This window comes from Salvelinus fontinalis, chromosome 9 (assembly GCF_029448725.1).
Source record: "Salvelinus fontinalis isolate EN_2023a chromosome 9, ASM2944872v1, whole genome shotgun sequence".
NCBI lineage: Eukaryota > Metazoa > Chordata > Actinopteri > Salmoniformes > Salmonidae > Salvelinus > Salvelinus fontinalis.
In genome coordinates, this window is record NC_074673.1 from 42479076 (window position 1) to 42496868 (window position 17793).

The 17793-nt window shown below is 36.2% G+C and overlaps 1 protein-coding gene across 1 annotated transcript; it reads left to right on the forward strand.

Annotated features, from left to right (window-relative positions):
* Positions 1-1075, forward strand: mespbb (mesoderm posterior bb). Its single transcript, XM_055932972.1, has 3 exons — positions 1-598; positions 653-804; positions 1022-1075. Exons 1-3 carry the CDS (start codon positions 1-3, stop codon positions 1073-1075), a joined length of 804 nt encoding a protein of 267 aa, XP_055788947.1.
* The last annotated feature ends 16718 nt before the right edge of the window (positions 1076-17793 follow it).

Genomic DNA, 17793 nt, shown 5'->3' on the forward strand with positions numbered 1-17793 from the left:
ATGGATATCTCTGCCCCTCTTCTCAGCAACTATGGTGTTGGTGTTCAGTACCACTGGAGTTATCCCAGTTCGGACTCTGAGTTCTATAACGTCTCCTCTCCAGAGACCTGCATCCTCTCCCCTTCTGCCTATATGGACTTCTCATCCTCCTGCCTGCCTCGGGGGACCGCCACAGAACCTCACAGGTCCACACACTCTGGAGGAGCCAAGGCATCCGCTTCACCATCCTCCAGCGACGAGGGAGGACTCTCCGGAGGGAGGATTAGAAAGAACCGCTCCAAGAACCCCAGCAAGCAGAGACAGAGTGCCAGCGAGAAGGAGAAGCTGAGGATGAGAGACCTGACCAAAGCCCTCAACCACCTCAGGACCTACCTGCCCCCCTCTGTGGCTCCGGCTGGACAGACTCTGACCAAGATCGAGACCCTGCGCCTCACCATCGGCTACATCTCCCACCTGTCGGCCCAGCTAGAGCTCAGCGAGGAGGCTGTGTGTCAGAGGAAGGAGCTGAACCTCAACGTGTCGGGACACCACGTATCACCTCAACAAGACTCTGTGGGCCTGTGCCAGTTCAACACCTCCTCCTCAGGGTACTGCTGGGGTGAGGAGGCAGAGGTGGGGAGACGTGCAGGGCAGGAACAGATCCTACACACAGCTACGCCCACGTACCCGCTCCACAACACTGGAATGGAGAGACACCCACTCAGCAGTGAGATGGACACGTGTGCTTACGACAACAGCTTCAATTCCAGTATGGATTCGCTGTTGGAATCGCCAGAGTATGCAGAGGCTGCACAGTCATGTCAGGTATGTACAGATTCAATGTACAGTGTTTAGATGTTCAAATATTTGTTAATTTATATGGTCAATGACAAGTTTTACTGCTGTTAATTTAGTTTACTCACAATAATTGGTATCACTCACTGCAATTTTTCAGTTTGATGGTTTTAAGGAAATTAGAAAATCTGTTTGAACTATTATAAATATTAAATATTAAATACTAAATATTTTTTTTCTCCTTCAGATATACAGAAAAGATGTCCACTATCAGAACATTCCTCAAGACTTCTGGATGTAACAGAAGTCCTCATCAAGAGAATCTACTGTCCAGTCATAGGCGTTTACTTTGATCTACATAGTATTTATATGTTAATATAACTCGTTTCTATTACTTCCAAATTCTAGATTTTATACAACGATCATTGTAAATACAAAACTTTAAAAAAATGGATAATAAAATATTAACTATTAACTAACTCATGTGTCTTTGGCTATTCCTGTATTTAAAAGTAAGGGTTTTGTAAGTAAATTAGTAAGTTTGTTAGTAAAGAAGCATTTTAATTTGTAAGTAACAGTATTGAAATATTAATGGAATATTCTGTACTTTTAAGAGAATCTACTGTCCAGTCATAGACATTTCAATCTACAGAGTATTTATATGTTAATATAGCTAGTTAATTTTACTTTCAAATTCTAGATTTTATACAACAATCATTGTAAATACAGAACGTATTTTAAAATGTATAATAAAATATGAACTAATAACTAACTACTGTGTCATTGGCTATTCCTGTATTTGATTATTAAGGGTTTTGTAAGTAAAGTAGTACGTTTGTAAGTAAATTAGCATTTTAAAATGTAAGTAACAGTATTTAAATATTAATGGAATATTCTGTACTTTTTCTGTCTAGACAGTTTTACTTCCTCCATATAATTCAGCCCACACCACCAGACATTTACAGCGGCATATGACACGGAATGCATTTTGTGATTATGGAACACAGCATGGCATACTTGCCAGCATTATAACTGCTTTGATAGAAATAAACTCAAACAGTCCGGCTGCCACCTAACATTACCACAGCACCAATTGAATGAAAGCGAGCGCTCTGTCGGTCAAAAACGTCATTTTCAAACCAATATTTTAAATGCATTAGTAGCCTATACCTTCCACATCAGTACACACACTGAGGAAAGAATAACATCATCGAGAATGACTATGAAACACAGGCCATCAATAAGTTCACTAAACTTTTGACTCCATTAAATAGTTACTATGCAGATGTAGGATCTTAATTTGAGCTACAGCAGGAAAATAATCCTGCAACAACAGGAAATGTGAATCATTATGTGGATTATAATTAATGGACATTTTTGTAGGGGTTGATCAATTCTTCGTTAGGGCAAATCACATCTGAAAGTGGAAATGACAAATGTTAGAATACTTTTTAAAACTCAAATACACTACAAGTTTGCATTTCCTGCTCAGCAGGAAAACTCTCAGCGACAAAGGAGTGATCAAATTAAGATCCTACATCTGTACATACCAAAGCTTCAATCGTTGGTTTCAGCAATGTATCAGTATGCTTCCACACAATCTCCTTAACTTCGGAACACTGTTTATCTTTCACAGAGAAGCTATTAGTCAGGACCCACACTCCTCTCTGACATTAGCATTCTAATGACCCCTCTTATCCTAGTCCAGATAAAGAGCTTAGCACTCCCATGCTAATACAAGGATGAGAGAGTACTGGTTAGAGCCCTGGTGGGCAATAGTAAACAATAAGCTATTTTTGCCCTGGATCATAAATCAGATGCATGGAGGATAATTAATGAACTCCTTCACTTATCTAGAATCTTTAACTTTGACTGAAACCATGTTTGCTGGTAACCTGTTGGTAGAACTGACTATATTGTAGCGATATACAGGTAGATCAAGCTTGGATCAAGTGCCATGTCATGGTCAGTATGCCACTATGTGGCAGAGACTGGAAGTGCTGGCATTCCACACACGTGTCACAATATCAGCTATGTTTCGGCAATGTATCAGTATCAACTATGTATCAGCTATGTTAAAGTAGCTGTCACACCCTGGACTTTGTTATATTGATTTTCTTTATTAGTTTAGTTAGGTCAGGGTGTGACATGGGGGATGTTTGTGTGTTTTGTCTAGTTTAGGGTGTGTGTATTGTTTAGGGGGTTTTGTAGAATGTATGGGGTTGTGTTCAGTGTAGGTGTTTAGGAAAGTCTATGGTTGCCTGGTTTGGTTCTCAATCAGAGACAGCTGTTTATTGTTGTCTCTGATTGGGAGCCATATTTAAGGCAGCCATAGGCTTTAGGTGTTTGTGGGTAATTGTCTATGTTCTATGTTGCATGTGTGCACTTAGTTCGTTTTAGCTTCACGATCGTTTGTTTTTTGTTCGTTTAGTAAGTGTATTTTTTTTTTTTTTTTTTTTTGGGGGGGGGGTGGATCAGCTTAATATTGCGGAAAGAATGTTGCGTCCAATGTAATTGTCTGCATCATTTCCAATCCCCCATATTTTTTGGGGTACATATATATATCCATTCACGTATGCATACATATACACATATATACATACACATACCTACATAGACATACATACTTTTTTAAAAGAGTATACCTTTATTATTATTCCCCGCAAACCCTACCACCGATCCCCCCAATTGGAGTAAACTGATAAACATTTCTGTTTTTACCTTCAATTTATACATCTTATACACATTTTACAGACACAGTCTACTTTATAATAGTTCTCTCTTGTTTGTTCTTAGTCCTTCCTCTATTTCTGTTGTCCATCCAGTTTGATTTCCACTTGTAACTGTGCTATTTCACAATAGCTCCGCACCTATACACATTTCACAGATCCCGTTTAGTAAGTGTTTGTTTTTCTTCATTAAAAGAAGATGTATTTTTTTCCACGCTGCGCCTTGGTCCACTCATTCGTCTCATAACGATCGTGACAGTAGCAACTATGTATCAACTATGTATCAACCATATATCAACTTTGATTCAGCTTTGTAACAGTATCAACTATGTATCAACTATGTATCAACTACGTATCAACTATGTAACAGTATCAACTATGTAACAGTATCAATCATGTAACAGTATCAACTACGTATCAACTATGTAACAGTATCAACTATGTATCAACTATTTATCAACTATGTATCACCTATGAAACAGTATCAACTATTTAACAGTATCAACTATGTATCAACTATGTATCAACTATGTAACATTTTCAACTATGTATCAACTATGTAACAGTATCAACTATGTATCAACTTTGCATCAACTATGTGTCAACTATGTATCAACTATGTAACAGTATCAACTATGTATCAACTTTGCATCAACTATGTATCAACTATGTATCAACTATGTAACAGTATCAGCTATGTGTCAAGTATGTAACAGAATAAACTATGTATCAACTATGTATCAACTATGCATCAACTATGTAACAGTATCAACTATGTATCAACTATGTAACAGTATCAACTATGTAACAGTATCAACTATGAAACAGTATCAACTATTTATCAACTATGTATCAACTATTTAACAGTATCAACTATGTATCAACTATGAATAAACTATGTAACAGTATCAACTATATATCAACTATGTAACAGTATTAACTATGTAACAGTATCAACTATGTATCAACTATGTAACAGTATAATTTATGTAACAGTATCAACTATGTATCAACTATGTAACAGTATCAACTATGTAACAGTATCAACTATGTAACAGTATCAACTATGTATCAACTATGTAACAGTATCAACTATGTTTCAAATATGTAAAAGTATCAACTATGTAACAGTATCAACTATGTAACAGTATCAACTATGTAACAGTATCAACTATGTATCAACTATGTAACAGTATCAACTATGTTTCAAATATGTAAAAGTATCAACTATATGTAACAGTATCAACTATGTATCAACTATGTAACAGTATCAACTATGTAACAGTATCAACTATGTATCAACTATGTAACAGTATTAACTATGTAACAGTATCAACTATGTATCAACTATGTAACAGTATTAACTATGTAACAGTATCAACTATGTATCAACTATGTAACAGTATCAACTATGTATCAACTATGTAACAGTATCAACTATGTTTCAAATATGTAAAAGTATCAACTATGTAACAGTATCAACTATGTAACAGTATCAACTATGTAACAGTATCAACTATGTATCAACTATGTAACAGTATCAACTATGTTTCAAATATGTAAAAGTATCAACTATGTAACAGTATCAACTATGTATCAACTATGTAACAGTATCAACTATGTAACAGTATCAACTATGTATCAACTATGTAACAGTATTAACTATGTAACAGTATCAACTATGTATCAACTATGTAACAGTATTAACTATGTAACAGTATCAACTATGTATCAACTATGTAACAGTATCAACTATGTAACAGTATCAACTATGTATCAACTATGTAACAGTATTAACTATGTAACAGTATCAACTATGTATCAACTATGTAACAGTATCATTTATGTAACAGTATCAACTATGTATCAACTATGTAACAGTATCAACTATGTATCAACTATGTAACAGTATCAACTATGTAACAGTATCAACTATGTATCAACTATGTATCAACTATGTATCAACTATGTAACAGTATCAACTATGTTTCAAATATGTAACAGTATTAACTATGTAACAGTATCAACTATGTATCAACTATGAAACAGTATTAACTATGTAACAGTATCAACTATGTATCAACTATGAAACAGTATTAACTATGTAACAGTATCAACTATGTATCAACTATGTAACAGTATCATTTATGTAACAGTATCAACTATGTATCAACTATGTAACAGTATCAACTATGTATCAGTATCAACTATGTATCAACTATGTAACAGTATCAACTATGTTTCAAATATGTAACAGTATCAACTATGAAACAGTATCAACTATGTATCAACTATGTATCAACTATGTAACAGTATCAACTATGTATCAGCTATGTAACAGTATTAACTATGTAACAGTATCAACTATGTAGCAACTATGTAACAGTATAATTTATGTAACAGTATCAACTATGTATCAACTATGTAACAGTATCAACTATGTATCAGTATCAACCATGTATCAACTATGTTTCAACTATGTATCAACTATGTATCAACTATGTATCAACTATGTATCAACTATGTAACAGTATCAACTATGTAACAGTATCAACTATGTATCAACTATGTATCAACTATGTAACAGTATCAACTATGTTTCAAATATGTAAAAGTATCAACTACGTAACAGTATCAACTATGTATCAACTATGTATCAACTATGTAACAGTATCAACTATGTATCAACTATGTAACAGTATCAACTATGTATCAACTATGTAACAGTATTAACTATGTAACAGTATCAACTATGTATCAACTATGTAACAGTATCATTTATTTTTATTTTTTTAAATTTATTTTATTTAACCTTTATTTAACCAGGTAGGCAAATTGAGAACACGTTCTCATTTACAATTGCGACCTGGCCAAGATAAAGCAAAGCAGTTCGACACATACAACAACACATAGTTACACATGGAGTAAAACAAACATATAGTCAATGATACAGTGAAAAAAAAATAAGTCTATATACAATGTGAGCAAGTGAGGTGAGATAAGGGAGGTGAAGGCAAACAAATATATGTATAAATAAATAAAAATATAAAAAGGCCATGGTGGCGAAGTAAATACAACACAGCAAGTAAAATAAAAACTAAAAACACTGGAATGGTTGGTTTGCAGTGGAAGAAAGCGCAAAGTAGAGACAGAAATAATGGGGTGCAAAGGAGCAAAATAAATAAATAAATACAGTAAGTAAAGAGGTAGTTGTTTGGGCTAAATTATAGATGGGCTATGTACAGGTGCAGTAATCTATGAGCTGCTCTGACAGCTGGTGCTTAAAGCTAGTGAGGGAGATAAGTGTTTCCAGTTTCAGAGATTTTTGTAGTTCGTTCCAGTCATTGGCACCAGAGAACTGGAAGGAGAGGCGGCCAAAGGAAGAATTGGTTTTGGAGGTGACCAGAGAGATAAACTTGCTGGAGCGCGTGCTACAGGTAGGTGTTGCTATGGTGACCAGCGAGCTGAGATAAGGGGGGACTTTACCTAGCAGGGTCTTGTAGATGACCTGGAACCAGTGGGTTTGGCGACGAGTATGAAGCGAGGGCCAGCCAACGAGAGTGTACAGGTCGCAGTGGTGGGTAGTATATGGGGCTTTGGTGACAAAACGGATGGCACTGTGATAGACTGCATCCAATTTATTGAGTAGGGTTTTGGAGGCTATTTTGTAAATGACATCACCGAAGTCGAGGATTGGTAGGATGGTCAGTTTTACAAGGGTATGTTTGGCAGCATGAGTGAAGGATGCTTTTTTGCGGAATAGGAAGCCAATTCTAGATTTAACTTTGGATTGGAGGTGTTTGATGTGAGTCTGGAAGGAGAGTTTACAGTCTATCCAGACACCTAGGTATTTGTAGTTGTCCACATATTCTAAGTCAGAGCCGTCCAGAGTAGTGATGTTGGACAGGCGGGCAGGTGCAGGCAGCGATCGGTTGAAGAGCATGCATTTAGTTTTACTTGTATTTAAGAGCAATTGGAGGCCACGGAAGGAGAGTTGTATGGCATTGAAGCTCGCCTGGAGGGTTGTTAACACAGTGTCAAAAGAAGGGCCAGAAGTATACAGAATAGTGTCGTCTGCGTAGAGGTGGATCAGAGAATCACCAGCAGCAAGAGCGACATCATTGATGTATACAGAGAAGAGAGTCGGTCCAAGAATTGAACCCTGTGGCACCCCCATGGAGACTGCCAGAGGCCCGGACAACAGACCCTCCGATTTGACACACTGAACTCGATCAGAGAAGTAGTTGGTGAACCAGGCGAGGCAATCATTAGAGAAACCAAGGCTGTCGAGTCTGCCGATGAGGATGTGGTGATTGACAGAGTCGAAAGCCTTGGCCAGGTCAATGAATACGGCTGCACAGTATTGTTTCCTATCGATGGCGGTTAAGATATCGTTTATGACCTTGAGCGTGGCTGAGGTGCACCCATGACCAGCTCTGAAACCAGATTGCATAGCGGAGAAGGTATGGTGGGATTCGAAATGGTCGGTAATCTGTTTGTTGACTTGGCTTTCGAAGACCTTAGAAAGGCAGGGTAGGATAGATATAGGTCTGTAGCTGTTAGGGTCAAGAGTGTCCCCCCCTTTGAAGAGGGGGATAACCGCAGCTGCTTTCCAATCTTTGGGAATCTCAGACGACACGAAAGAGAGGTTGAAAAGGCTAGTAATAGGGGTGGCAACAATTTCAGCAGATAGTTTTAGAAAGAAAGGGTCCAGATTATCTAGCCCGGCTGATTTGTAAGGGTCCAGATTTTGCAGCTCTTTTAGAACATCAGCTGACTGTATTTGGGAGAAAGAGAAATGGGGAAGGCTTGGGCGAGTAGCAGAGGGGAGGGCAGTGCTGTTGTCCGGGGTAGGGGTAGCCAGGTGGAAAGCATGGCCAGCCGTAGAAAAATGCTTATTGAAATTCTCAATTATAGTGGATTTGTCGGAGGTGACAGTGTTTCCTATCTTCAGAGCAGTTGGAAGCTGGGAGGAGGTGTTCTTATTCTCCATGGACTTTACAGTGTCCCAGAACTTTTTTGAATTTGTGTTGCAGGAAGCAAATTTCTGCTTGAAAAAGCTAGCCTTGGCTTTTCTAACTGCCTGTGTATACTGGTTTCTAGCTTCCCTGAAAAGTTGCATATCACGGGGGCTGTTCGATGCTAATGCAGAACGCCATAGGATGTTTTTCTGTTGGTTAAGGGCAGTCAGGTCAGGAGAGAACCAAGGGCTATATCTGTTCCTGGTTCTAAATTTCTTGAATGGGGCATGCTTATTCAAGATGGTGAGGAAGGCATTTTTAAAAAATGTCCAGGCATCCTCTACTGACGGGATGAGATCAATATCCTTCCAGGATACCTCGGCCAGGTCGATTAGAAAGGCCTGCTCGCTGAAGTGTTTCAGGGAGCGTTTGACAGTGATGAGTGGAGGTCGTTTGACCGCTGACCCATTACGGTTGCAGGCAATGAGGCAGTGATCTCTGAGATCTTGGTTGAAAACAGCAGAGGTGTATTTGGAGGGCAAGTTTGTTAGGATGATATCTATGAGGGTACCCGTGTTTACGGAATTGGGGTGGTACCTGGTAGGTTCATTGATAATTTGTGTGAGATTGAGGGCATCAAACTTAGATTGTAGGGTGGCTGGGGTGTTAAGCATGTTAAAATTTAGGTCGCCTAGCAGCACGAGCTCTGAAGATAGATGGGGGGCAATCAGTTCACATATAGTGTCCAGAGCACAGCTGGGGGCAGAGGGTGGTCTATAGCAGGCGGCAACGGTGAGAGACTTGTTTTTAGAGAGGTGGATTTTTAAAAGTAGAAGTTCAAATTGTTTGGGAACAGACCTGGATAGTAAAACAGAACTCTGCAGGCAATCTTTGCAATAGATTGCAACACCGCCCCCTTTGGCCGTTCTATCTTGTCTGAAAATCTTGTAGTTGGGGATGAAAATGTCAGAATTTTTGGTGGTCTTTCTAAGCCAGGATTCAGACACGGCTAAAACATCCGGGTTGGCAGAGTGTGCTAAAGCAGTGAACAAAACAAACTTAGGGAGGAGGCTTCTAATGTTAACATGCATGAAGCCAAGGCTATTACGGTTACAGAAGTCATCAAAAGAGAGCGCCTGGGGAATAGGAGTGGAGCTAGGTACTGCAGGGCCTGGATTCACCTCTACATCACCAGAGGAACAGAGGAGGAGTAGGATAAGGGTACGGCTAAAAGCTATGAGAGTTGGTCGTCTAGAACTTCTAGAGCAGAGAGTAAAAGGAAGTTTCTGGGGGCGATAAAATAGCTTAAAGGAATAATGTACAGACAAAGGTATGGTAGGATGTGAATACAGTGGAGGTAAACCTAGGTATTGAGTGATGATGAGAGAGATATTGTCTCTAGAAACATCATTGAAACCAGGTGATGTCATCGCATATGTGGGTGGTGGAACTGTGAGGTTGGATATGGTATAGTGAGCAGGGCTAGAGGCTCTACAGTGAAATAAGCCAATAAACACTTACCAGAACAGCAATGGACAAGGCATATTTACATTAAGGAGAGGCATGCTTAATCGAGTGATCAATAGGGGTCCAGTGAGTAGAGGTTGGTTGGGGTCACAGCGATCCAGACAGCTGGCCGGGTAGATGGCTATCGGTAGCAAGATAGCATAGTATGGAAGTCTATTTGTAGATACCTCGTGCGTTTCCGTCGGTAGGTTAGTGGGGTTCCGTGTGGTAGAGGGGATCAATCCAAATTGGCAAAATAGATATAGTGACCCAAGAAAAAAATAAAGTAAATAAATAATAATAATAATTTTCCGATATACTTATTCAGATAGCAGCCGATAAGACAGCTAACGGTTAGCGGGCCCCAGATGAGCGTTCAGGTAACGTCGGGACGGAGGTGCCAGTTGGATAACTCCCTCGGGCAGATAACGTCGGCAGTCAGTCGTGAAGGCCCGGTGGGGCTCCGTATCTGCAGCAACAACAAAACAAAAACAAAAACAAAAAAAAAACGGGTCCGGATAGGTGACTGTAGCCCAGGAATGGCTGATGGAACTCCTCAGCTGGCTAGCTCCGGAATGATTTGAGTTTGCTCCGGGATCGACGTAAGCCAATAGTCACACGGTTTGCAGCTAGCTAGCTGCAAATGTCCAGAGCCTGCGGCTGAAATCCGGGGAAACTGAGAGAAAAAAAAAAGTCCCGGAATGCTCCGGTCCGAGTCGCGTTGCACAAAAGTGCCGGTAGATTATCGAGCTAAAGGAATAGCTGATGACCACAAAACGTGGGCAGCTGAAACACCAACACTAGCCAGCAGACCGGCTAATTTCTGGGCAGCTACAGATTAGCTTCTAGCTAGCTATCGGATAGCTTCTGGTTAGCTTTCTGGCTAGCTTCTGAATTAGCCCCTGGCAAGCTTCCACGTTGGATTTTCAGATTTGAGGTAAATAATACTTTTTTGTAATTGGTGAAGCGGGTTGCAGGAAAGCTTTTGCAGGAGAGCTTTTGTAGTTGAGTTCTTGGATAATAAAATATATAAAAGATATGCGAAGAAAGGTGTAAATATATATATATACAGGACACGACAATACGAAACAGAAATGACGTCTGAACTGCTAAGCCATCTTGGATAATAATTTATGTAACAGTATCAACTATGTATCAACTATGTAACAGTATCAACTATGTATCAGTATCAACTATGTATCAACTATGTATCAACTATGTATCAGTATCAACTATGTATCAACTATGTATCAACTATGTATCAGTATCAACTATGTATCAACTATGTAACAGTATCAACTATGTAACTGTATCAACTATGTATCAACTATGTATCAACTATGTAACAGTATCAAATATGTTTCAAATATGTAACAGTATCAACTATGTAACAGTATCAACTATGAAACAGTATCAACTATTTATCAACTATGTATCAACTATGTAACAGTATCAACTATGTATCAACTATGAAACAGTATTAACTATGTAACAGTATCAACTATGTATCAACTATGAAACAGTATTAACTATTTAACAGTATCAACTATGTATCAACTATGAAACAGTATCATTTATGTAACAGTATCAACTATGTATCAACTATGTAACAGTATCAACTATGTATCAGTATCAACTATGTATCAACTATGTATCAACTATGTAACAGTATCAACTATGTTTCAAATATGTAACAGTATCAACTATGAAACAGTATCAACTATGTAACAGTATCAACTATGTATCAACTATGTATCAACTATGTAACAGTATCAACCATGTATCAAATATGTAACAGTAGCTACTATGTAACAGTATCAACTATGTATCAACTATGTATCAGTATCAACTATGTATCAACTATGTATCAACTATGTAACAGTATCAACTATGTATCAACTATGTAACAGTATCAACTATGTATCAGTATCAACTATGTATCAACTATGTATCAACTATGTATCAGTATCAACTATGTATCAACTATGTAACAGCATCAACTATGTATCAACTATGTAACAGTATCAACTATGTATCAGTATCAACTATGTATCAACTATGTATCAACTATGCATCAACTATGTATCAACTATGTATCAGTATCAACTATGTATCAACTGTGTAACAGTATCAACTATGTATCAACTATGTATCAACTATGTATCAACTATGTAACAGTATCAACTATGTATCAACTATGTAACAGTATCAACTATGTATCAGTATCAACTATGTATCAACTATGTAACAGTATCAACTATGTATCAACTATGTATCAACTATGTATCAACTATGTAACAGTATCAACTATGTAACAGCATCAACTATGTATCAACCACGTATCAACTATGTAACAGTATCAACTATGTATCAACTATGTATCAGTATCAACTATATATCAACTATGCATCAACTATGTAACAGTATCAACTATGTATCAACTATGTAACAGGAGTTAGTTCAGTGTTCATTCTATTTAATAAAGAAGAATGTACGCATACCACGCTGCACCTTGGTCTCCTTCGTATGACGAACGTGACAAAGAGTATCAACTATGTATCAACTATGTATCAACTATGTATCAGTATCAACTATGCATCAACTATGTAACAGTATCAACTATGTATCAACTATGTAACAGTATCAACTATGTATCAGTATCAACTATGTATCAACTATGTATCAATATCAACTATGTATCAACTATGTAACAGTATCAACTATGTATCAACTATGTAACAGTATCAACTATGTATCAGTATCAACTATGTATCAACTATGTATCAACTATGTATCAGTATCAACTATGTATCAACTATGTATCAGTATCAACTATGTATCAACTATGTAACAGTATCAACTATGTATCAGTATCAACTATGTATCAACTATGTATCAACTATGTATCAACTATGTATCAGTATCAACTATGTATCAACTATGTATCAGTATCAACTATGTATCAACTATGTAACAGTATCAACTATGTAACAGTATCAACTATGTATCAACTATGTATCAACTATGTAACAGTATCAACTATGTATCAACTATGTAACAGTATCAACTATGTATCAGTATCAACTATGTATCAACTATGTATCAACTATGCATCAACTTTGTATCAACTATGTATCAGTATCAACTATGTATCAACTGTGTAACAGTATCAACTATGTATCAACTATGTAACAGTATCAACTATGTATCAGTATCAACTATGTATCAACTATGTAACAGTATCAACTATGTTTCAACTATGTATCAACTATGTAACAGTATCAACTATGTAACAGTATCAACTATGTATCAACTCTGTATCAACTATGTATCAGTATCAACCATGTAACAGCATCAACTATGTATCAACCATGTATCAACTATGTATCAGTATCAACTATGCATCAACTATGTATCAACTATGCATCAACTATGTAACAGTATCAACCATGTATCAACTATGTAACAGTAGTTAGTTCAGTGTTCATTCTATCTAATAAAGAAGAATGTACGCATACCACGCTGCAACTTGGTCTCCTTCGTATGACGAACGTGACAAAGAGTATCAACTATGTATCAACTATGTATCAACTATGTAACTGTATCAACTATGTATCAACTATGTAACAGTATCAACTATGTATCAACTATGCATCAACCATGTAACAGTATCAACTATGTATCAACTATGTAACAGTATCAACTATGTATCAACTATGTATCAACTATGTAACAGTATCAACTATGTATCAACTATGTATCAACTATGCATCAACTATGTAACAGTATCAACTATGTATCAACTATGCATCAACCATGTAACAGTATCAACTATGTATCAACTATGTAACAGTATCAACTATGTATCAACTATGTATCAACTATGTAACAGTATCAACTATGTATCAACTATGTATCAACTATGTAACAGTATCAACTATGTATCAACTATGTAACAGAATCAACTATGTATCAACTGTGTATCAACTATGCATCAACTATGTAACAGTATCAACTATGTATCAACTATGTAACAGTATCAACTATGTATCAACTATGTATTAACTATATAACAGTATCAACTATGTAACAGTATCAACTATGGAACAGTATCAACTATCTATCAACTATTTAACAGTATCAACTATGTATCAACTATGCATCAACTATGTATCAACTATGTAACAGTATCAACTATGTATCAACCTTGTAACAGTATCAACTATGTATCAACTATGTATTAACTATTTAACAGTATCAACTATGTAACAGTATCAACTATGGAACAGTATCAACTATGTATCAACTATGTATTAACTATTTAACAGTATCAACTATGTAACAGTATCAACTATGTATCAATTATGTATTAACTATTTAACAGTATCAACTATGTAACAGTATCAACTATGGAACAGTATCAACTATGTATCAACTATTTAACAGTATCAACTATGTATCAACTATGCATCAACTATGTATCAACTATGTATCAACTATGTAACAGTATCAACTATGTATCAACCTTGTAACAGTATCAACTATGTATCAGCTTTGTCACAGTATCAACTATGTATCAACTATGTATCAACTATATAACAGTATCAACTATGTATCAACTTTGTAACTGTATCAACTATGTGTCACGCCCTGACCATAGAGAGCCCTTGCTTCTCTATGGTGTAGTTGGTCAGGGCCTTACTAGGGGGTATTCTAGTTTATAATTTCTATGTTGTGTTCAAGTTTATATTATCTATGTTGGTGTTTGTATGATTCCCAATTAGAGGCAGCTGGTAATCGTAGTCTCTAATTGGGGATCATATTTAAGTAGCTATTTTTCCCACCTGTGTTTGTGGGATATTGTTTTGTGTTTGTGCATGTGCACCACGTAGTCACGTTTAGTTGTAAGTTCATTGATACATTTTGTTTTGTTTTAGTTTCTCATTAAAGTTTCTCATTAATATGTGGAACTCGACATCCGCTGCGCCTTGGTCCCGTTCTTACGACAACCATGACACTATGTAACAGTATCAACTATGTATCAACTATGTAACAGTATTAACTATGTATCAACCATGTATCAACTATGTATCAACTATGCAATAGTATCAACTATGTATCAACTATGTAACAGTATTAACTATGTATCAACCATGTATCAACTATGTATCAACTATGTAACAGTATCAACTAAGGAACTGTATCAACTATGTAACAGTATCAACTAAGGAACTGTATCAACTATGTAACAGTAACAACTATGTATCAGCTTTGTAACAGTATCAACTATGTGTCAACTATGTAACGGTATCAACTACGTATCAACTATGTAACAGTATCAACTATGTATCAACTATGTTTCAACTATGTAACAGTATCAACTATGTGTCAACTATATAACAGTATCAACTATGTATCAACTATGTATCAACTATGTAACAGTATCAACTATGTATCAACTATGTAACAGTATCAACTATGTATCAACTATGCATCAACTATGTATCAACTATGTATCAACTATGTAACAGTATCAACTATGTAAGAGCATCAACTATGTAACAGTATCAACTATGTAACAGTATAAACTATGTATCAACTATGTATCAACCATATATCAACTATGCATCAACTATGTATCAGTATCAACTATGTATCAACTATGTAACAGTATCAACTATGTATCAACTATGTAACAGTATCAACTATGTATAGACTATGTAACAGTATCAACTATGTATCAACTATGTAACAGTATAAACTATGTAACAGTATCAACTATGTATAAACTATGTAACAGTATCAACTATGTATCAACTATGATTCAACTATGTATCAACTATGTAACAGTATCAACTATGTAAGAGTATCAACTATGTATCAACTATGTATCAACTATGTATCTTTATTGTAACAGTATCAACTATGTAAGAGTATCAACTATGTATCAACTATGTATTGTTAGGTTTGTTCCTTTCCTCCTTGTCAATCATCATTGGCTCATTGGTGTAGTTAGCATTATGACAATATCTTTAATTAAATCATTCAAATACCTTTATTAATGTAATTGCAGACAGAAGTTGATAAACAGGAACATAGCACGCATGTTTCTGAGTAAGTTCTGCATCAAACAAAAGGTCTCAAGTTGTTGTATCAAACCGAAGTCCCGGCTTAGTGATGTCACTGACTACGTCATTACCTTTTTACTCCTGAGACCAAAACCCGGCATCCATGGCTATACAAACATAGAGTTTCAGTGTTTATCTAAAAGCTAGGCAATAAATGTCCCCTCCCCAAAGTTGATTTATTGTGGAATGTCTGAGTAGTCTCTTATCTCCCACACTCCCCTGCAGAGTTCTGTCTCAGTAACACATTATAAGAGAGAGAGAGAGAAAGAAAGAGCAAACTGTGGAACAATTCTAAAACTATATATTGTTAATCTGTAGTCTAGGACCCTATAAATGTAAGGAGGGAGGGGCTTATATTTATATAAGGGGAGGGGTTATAACATAAGCATAATCAATTATTCTAATACATCAAACATTTGTACAGCCCCAAATCATGACCCCTAGGTGAATCCTGACAGTATCAACCATGTATCAACTATGCATCAACTATGTAACAGTATCAACTATGTATCAACTATGTAACAGTATCAACTATGTATCAACTATGTAACAGTATCAACTATGTATCAACTATGTAACAGTATCAATTATGTGTCAACTGTGTAACAGTATCTACTATGTAACATCATCAACTATGTATCAACTACGTAACAGTATCAACTATGTATCAACTATGTATCAACTATGTAACAGTATCAACTATGCAACAGTATCAACTATGTAACAGTATCAACTATTTATCAACCATATATCAACTATGTATCAACTATGTAACAGTATCAACTATGTAACAGTATTAACTATGTATCAACTATGTAACAGTATCAACTATGTATCAACTATGTATCAACTATGTAACAGTATCAACTATGTAACAGTATCAACTATGTATCAACTATGTATCAACTGTGTAACAGTATCAATTATGTATCAACTATGTAACAGTATCAACTATGTATCAACTATGTATCAACTATGTAACAGTATCAACTATGTATCAACTATGTATCAACTGTGTAACAGTATCAATTATGTATCAACTATGTAACAGTATCAACTATGTATCAACTATGTATCAACTATGTAACAGTATCAACTATGTATCAACTATGTATCAACTGTGTAACAGTATCAATTATGTATCAACTGTGTAACAGTATCAACTATGTATCAACTATGTAACAGTATCAACTATGTAACAGTATCAACTATGTATCAACTATGTATCAACTATGTATCAACTATGTATCAACTATGTATCAACTGTGTAACAGTATCAACTATGTATCAACTATGTAACAGTATCAACTATGTATCAACTGTAACGGATTTCCTCTTCGTCTGAGGAGGAGTAGCAAGGATCGGACCAATGTGCAGAGTGGTAAGTGTCCATAATGAGATATTTAATAACTCAACAGAACACTGAACAAAATAACAAAAGTACAAACAAACAACCGAAACAGTCCCGTATGGTGCAAACATTAACACAGGAAACATCCACCCACAAAACACAATAGAAAACAGGCTACCGAAATATGGCTCCCAATCAGAGACAACGACTGACACCTGCCTCTGATTGAGAACCATACTAGGCCAAACACATAGAAATATAACAACAGAACAAAACATAGAAAAACAACATAGAATGCCCACCCCAACTCACGCCCTGACAAACTAAAATAAAGACATAAAAAA